Source organism: Magnolia sinica, chromosome 1 (genome assembly GCF_029962835.1).
Source record: "Magnolia sinica isolate HGM2019 chromosome 1, MsV1, whole genome shotgun sequence".
Taxonomy (NCBI): Eukaryota; Viridiplantae; Streptophyta; class Magnoliopsida; order Magnoliales; family Magnoliaceae; genus Magnolia; species Magnolia sinica.
Window position 1 is genome coordinate 25,123,345 of NC_080573.1, and position 6,135 is coordinate 25,129,479.

The following is a 6,135-nucleotide window of genomic DNA, read 5'->3' on the forward strand; positions in this document are numbered from 1 at the left end:
CGTTAAAGGTCTGGGTTTTCTAGGAGAAATACGAACCGTCGATTGAACTGAATGTTCGAGACAGAACATATCTGGAATCTTCTCTTGGAAAACCAAATACCCATTTGAACTCTCTCCCATTCCGTTCTTGCCAAAGAGAGAAGCTATGCCTTGCTTTGTGCCATTCAGCAACAGGAATCTGGACATTAGTTTCTTTGTATTCAGGCCAGTTGGATTATTTTCAGATGAACTGATAGAGGCTCTCAAGTACTTCTCTTTCTGCTGTGAGGATCATGGCTGCACTTACAGCTCTGTCTTCAAAAGCATCCATGGAAATCTGGTGAGGCCCATCTCTTATTTTTCTTCTCTTTCTTTTTATTATTTATTTATTTTTATTATTTTTTTCTTTGATGGGTTTTTCTTGCTTTTGGTTTGATTGATCTATTTAGAGAAAATATAGGTTTAAATTCCCAGTTTTATGTTAGTAGGTTATGGCACGTATAATGCACGTGAGAGAGGCGGTGGTGGTTTGCAAGTGGCGGAGACGGCTACAGGTTTATATATAAAGGGGATCCGATTAGGTGTTACCCGGGTAACACCTTAGTGGGTGTTATCGTTACTGCGGGGCCCGCCTAGATGATTTTTTGTATATCCATGCTGTCCATCCGTTTCTACAGCCTATTTTACGACGGGTCCGTAAACATTATGCAGATCCAAATCTCAGGTGGACCACACCACAGGAAACAGAGGTGATTGAGTTCCTCGCCATTAAAAATTACAGAGGACCGATTGTAAGGTTTATTTTAAATCCAAGCTTTTAATAATGTCAAGAAGATCTCGATGAAAGTAAAATATAAAGATTAGATTAATCCAAAACTTTTGTGGCCACAAAAAAGTTTTAAACGGACATTCATCACTGTTGCTATTAGTATGATACATCTGATGCGTGGATTTTCTTAAGGTTTGGAATCACGCCCTGAAGTAGTGTGGATATACAGAAAATACATCAAGGTATGCCCCATACGGTTAGGGTAACACCCACCTTATAAAATGGAGTCATTCCATGCTATGTGAGGGTTGATATTTGAACGCTCTGAAATTGTACGCATGGCATATTTTAGATAAATCAAATTGTTAAACCAGTGAAAATTAAATTATATAAGTTGTTTCCAAATTTCATATTATATTTAATATTTCCAAACAGTCAAGAAGCATTTATTTGTTGAATTTAAATCATTGATTGTTTCTTTAGGCCATCCATTAAATATCCACAGCTCAGCTAATTAGAAAATTAAATTAATAATTTATAATTTAAATGAAAATTCATTTGAATTCTAACCTATGATTTTGATAGTTTAATTTGTGTTCATCACTTTGTTTATGAATAAGTTATTATTGCCTATATATGCATCAACTATTTAACTCTACCCAAGTGTTAATGTTTTATTGTAAAACAGAAGCGAGCATTGTGGAAGACACACTATGCCCGACATACATTCTTAAATTCTCTAACATCTCTTAGAGAATCCCTCTCCATGTCTTTTAAATAAAGCAAAGCTTTATCCTAGGTGTTACGGCTCAGCAATAGATGCATAATATTTTAAAATTGAAGTTATGGGTTCGAGTGCTCATATAGATTGTGAGTGTGAGTGGGGGAAAAAAAAAAACCAGCTTTACCTTATCTCAAAACTAATTGAATGAATAAACCATTCAATTTATGAAAATGGCAGTATATCCGTTATTCTTCAAATTAAGATTGTTGGTTATTTCGTTTAGTCATTCATTAAATATTTACCCATACATCAGTTGAAATATCAATTTATTATTAATAAATATGTATTTAAATTTAAACTTCAGATTTTTATAGTTTTATTTCAGTTCATTGTCTTGTTCATTTATAATTTCTTTGTGCCTATGTATCAACCATCTTATTCTGCCAAAGTATCATTGTTTCTCTCCTTGTAAAAAGGTAGAGATCACAGTCCACCCAGATCCATAGGTCAACTGGCAGACTGGGTGGAGATACCTCGTTTCAACACTTGAGGTCTTGGTATCGATCCCTAGTGGGGGTGACTAACATGGAGTGTGTGTACTGACATGGGTGTGTAGTAACAAGCTAACCCAAATAATAATAATAATAATAATAATAAAAATAATAAATAAATAAATAAATCAGGTAGAGATCACGGTCAAAGAGACTTTGGGTTAGATGCACATTTTTAAATTTCCTAAGACCCTATTCCAAGAAATGAGAACGTGAATTTGATAAACCCTTAAACTTGCCGAGTTCATAGATTTGAACAGAATTTGGAATTGGCAAATTACAAAGGCAATGAATTTGGAAGCATTTATTACAAACCCTTAAAATTAGGACCAGTTGATCAATCTAGACCGTCCATTAGGTCCATCACACATTTCATTAACAACCATGAAAAAATCACACTGTAGGGATGATCCTGACCATCCAATATGGAGCCATTCTTTCTTGCAACTGATCACTTATATATGGTTATACATAATCATTTCATCAGGCAATCTTAATCATTCCATCCATGGATTAGAAACAAATAGCCATGGGTTTTATGAAAAAAAAAAAGAAGAAAAAAGCAGGCCACCGTAATCATCGGGTGGAGCATGTGGATGGTTGTGATATTTGCATGCGAGCCCATGAAATGTGTGTTGGATTAATGGACGATTAGGATTGCTTGATATAAGACTTTCTAAGTGTCCCTCTAAAACTATATAGAAGTAATGTCACTTAAATTGCTCCGAGAGTACCAGATCATCTCTCTTCTTTCTTAATGATAATTCGGGCCGGTCTGGGCCCACTCATTAGACCTATATGCAGAGCACATTCATGTCCAGTCTGAGTTAATATGGCTCTAAACTCAGGCCCATGTAAGGCCCATGGGCCCGTCAAAACCAGCCCAAAGTGGGTAAAATGTGGGCCCCGCTGGGTGGGCTAGCTTAGTTGCCACCATAGATATGAGTTTTTTCTTCTCCATGTTGTAGCATGAGTTTCTGAGATTGTGGTGTTTGTTTGCATCAGGTGATATGGTACGGGGCATGGCTGAAGAGGTCCAATGAGAAAAAGAAACAACTCACTGCCACTCTGGTAACTTCATGTCGCACTTCATGTCATAATGACATGCATACATACACAGGATACGTACATGCATGAACATATAGAACATCAGTATGATGATTGATGATAGTTCACCAACAATCTTTAAATGGTGTTGAGAGATCCACCATACACATGACATAAATGGACGTCAATCAGACTGTCCATTCGCAGAGCCAATTGTGCATGGATAATGCACAGGCGAAAAATCATTCTGATTGAACGGTCCTAACCATTCAATTGGTTGTTATCAAATGAAGGGCTGAAGATGAAATGGTCAACAGTACAAAATGCAACATGTCAAAAATTAGATGGTCACTATGACACTTCTCACTGAATGGTGGAACATTAAAGTCTACATAAGAGAAGTTTTACCCATCCATTTACACACGCACAGCATGCGTGCCCATAGGGTGAGCTGTACATGAGCCTAACCGAGTCAAGCTTGGCCCAGATCGGCTCGGCTTAGCCAGCAGGCTACTCTATCTCAAACGTGGCTCGGCTTAATCTGTAAGCTTGACTGAGGCTTAATCCTTAAGCTTGACCGACCAGCTTGGCTCAACTTGGTCAACAAGGCCAACTTGAGTCAGGCTTAAGCTCAAGTTCGAGTTTAAGTTTTAAGATTTTAATATATATATATATATATATATATCCGATCTAAGTCTAATCAATTCAAACCAAGTTAAGCTTGAATTGAGTTTCGAGTCATGTTGACTAGACATTAGTTTGGGTCGGACTGGGCTCGAAATTTTTTCAAGCTCAAAAAATTAGCTCAAACTTAGCTTGAACCCAATTTTAAACTGAATTAAATTGAGTAAGTTAACCAAGCTAATTTGATTCGTGTACAGCTCTAGGTGAGGTAATGATCCTTTGAGTATCAGCATGTCGTCGCATTCCTACGTACACATGAAAACGGTGGAAATCGAATCGCATGCAGTCTCAAATCACTGTTAATTTTAAGTTTTAGGGTGTGTTTGGATGCACAAGTGAGGTGGATTGCAAGCCCTCATTTTTTTATTTTTTTTTAATTACTATTGTAAATAAGTTCCAGCCAATGCTTGTGGCCCACCTACTTACATAGGCGTAGGCCACAGCTTTTCGCAATGCAAACCGGGTATATGGTGGGACAAAGTTTTGACGGGGCATGCCCCAAAAATCTTCCCCATTTGACGATCTTAACCATCTGATTGAGTTCCAGATCATTGGATGGCTAGGATCATCTCATAGGCGAGCTTATTAAGGAATGTCAATCGGACCTACGAGATTATGTATCTCGTGCCTGATCTATTCTCTGGCCAAAACAATAAGCTCAAAAAAAATAAAAAAAAAACCAGCCTGATGAACGGCTCTAGTTACCTAAAGGTTGGCCATTACTTGATATTGGGGTATGGCCCATCAACCAACTGATATTGGGGCATGATGTATCAAGTGGTAGAAGTTGGTAATGAATGGCTAAAGTTTGTTTGGCCCTACAAGTGCGCCAAACAAGGCTTCTTTTTTTCTTTTTTCTTTTTTTTATTTTTTTTTTAGGGTTTTCTATAAACTGCAATTTCATCCAAGTACACTACCACGAAGCCATATATATGCACTATTAAACTGGTCTTCAAATATCATTTTATTTAATTCTAAGTCCATCTCTTTTGTCTCAGATATCCGCATTAGCCAACATATCGAATTTGGCAGTCTTAATGGACTACGGCTTCTTCGAATCATATGCCGGAGAATCAAAAGACGGGCATCCCGCAGCCAAGTTCTCCTCTGGCGACACCATCTCCATGTGTTCCATGCTTCCTTGCTCTGATGACCTTAGCGACCTCTCATACGCTTGTTTGGCTGTACTAAAATCGTGTTTTCTAAAGATGGAGGGAGTGTCTGCTGGTGTCTGCTTCCGATGCCACGATAGGCCGAGGGTGGCATGCTTGCATGTGTGGAAGTCCCTCCATTCATGTTACGCTTGGTTTCTCTCGTCGAATTATAGAAAAACCCTTTCACCTTTCCTCGATCATCTATACGTGGACATCAAGTATGATGTTTTTCGAGTTGTTTATGTCAGTAGCGACGATACACTCAATCTTAGGGTTTTTCCTCCTTCGCCAACACTAGCGAATGGAGAAGCTGTGAAGAGAGGGGGTGAAAGTGGCGTTTAGAAAGTTGAAAAAACTTTCAAGAAAATTTTGTAATAGCGGGAGTCTTGTGTTTGAATTCCTTTCGAAATATTTGTGAATACTCTTATGATTTTTTTATTTTTTATTTTAAAATAGAATAATACTCTTACCAACTTATTGGTAATTATTTTTTAGTGTGATTTTATGGGTATATTGGTGTATGAAAGTATTTTTCGATGTATTTTTGAAGTTTATATTTTATTATTTTAAAAATAATGGTGTACTTGAACATGAGATCTATTTTTAAATGCCTTGTATAAGAAAGTTGAAAGTGTAAATAAAGTAAGGATTCAGATGTGCATAATGTTAGTGCCCTAGCTTTGTATTCTAAGAGAGAAGATACGTGACTAGGGTTTGATAAAAGCATGCCCCACACCATGCAGGCTGCATTCCCACCATGTGTTGGTAAACGTGTTAAGAGTTTGGGACCATTCAACTAGTAGTCTCCACTGTGAAGGATGTCTTAGGCAAAAATAAATAAATAAAATAAAATTGGTTGGCAAATCAAGAAGTTATATACTTGCATTGTTTAAAAAGAAACCCAATGATATAAGCTCATGGGCTTTATACTGAAATACACATCAGGTTTTGTAAGAGCATTAAAATAGCATCACTTTTCAAAGTATTATTTTTATACCTATCCACGCACTTACTTCATTTTTCTTAGACAAAAATGTCTGGAACACTTTTTTTAAAAAATAAAAATTTGATGTTCAACTACGTACCTTCTCTTGTCATTATTTGCTGACAAACTTTTCTACTTATATATCTTTTCTAGTTTTCTGTTCACTTCTTTTAAGAGATTTTGACCATATTGACCTCGACGGTTAGTCAAATTATCTTGGGAGCTACGACGTTCTAGATATC

At 36.9% G+C, this 6,135-nt stretch overlaps 1 protein-coding gene across 1 annotated transcript; it reads left to right on the forward strand.

The window, feature by feature from the left end:
* On the forward strand, positions 1–5,365 carry LOC131237492 (uncharacterized). Its single transcript, XM_058235323.1, has 3 exons — positions 1–319; positions 3,029–3,094; positions 4,753–5,365. Exons 1-3 carry the CDS (start codon positions 146–148, stop codon positions 5,248–5,250), a joined length of 738 nt encoding a protein of 245 aa, XP_058091306.1. The 5' UTR covers positions 1–145; the 3' UTR covers positions 5,251–5,365.
* Positions 5,366–6,135: the final 770 nt, after the last annotated feature.

Coding starts and splice junctions, on each gene's coding strand:
- LOC131237492 (XM_058235323.1), top strand. CDS start 146: ATGCCTTGCTTTGTGCCATTCAGCAACAGGAATCTGGACATTAGTTTC. Junction 320..3,028: donor AAAGCATCCATGGAAATCTG/GTGAGGCCCATC, acceptor TGTTTGCATCAG/GTGATATGGTACGGGGCATG. Junction 3,095..4,752: donor AACAACTCACTGCCACTCTG/GTAACTTCATGT, acceptor CTTTTGTCTCAG/ATATCCGCATTAGCCAACAT.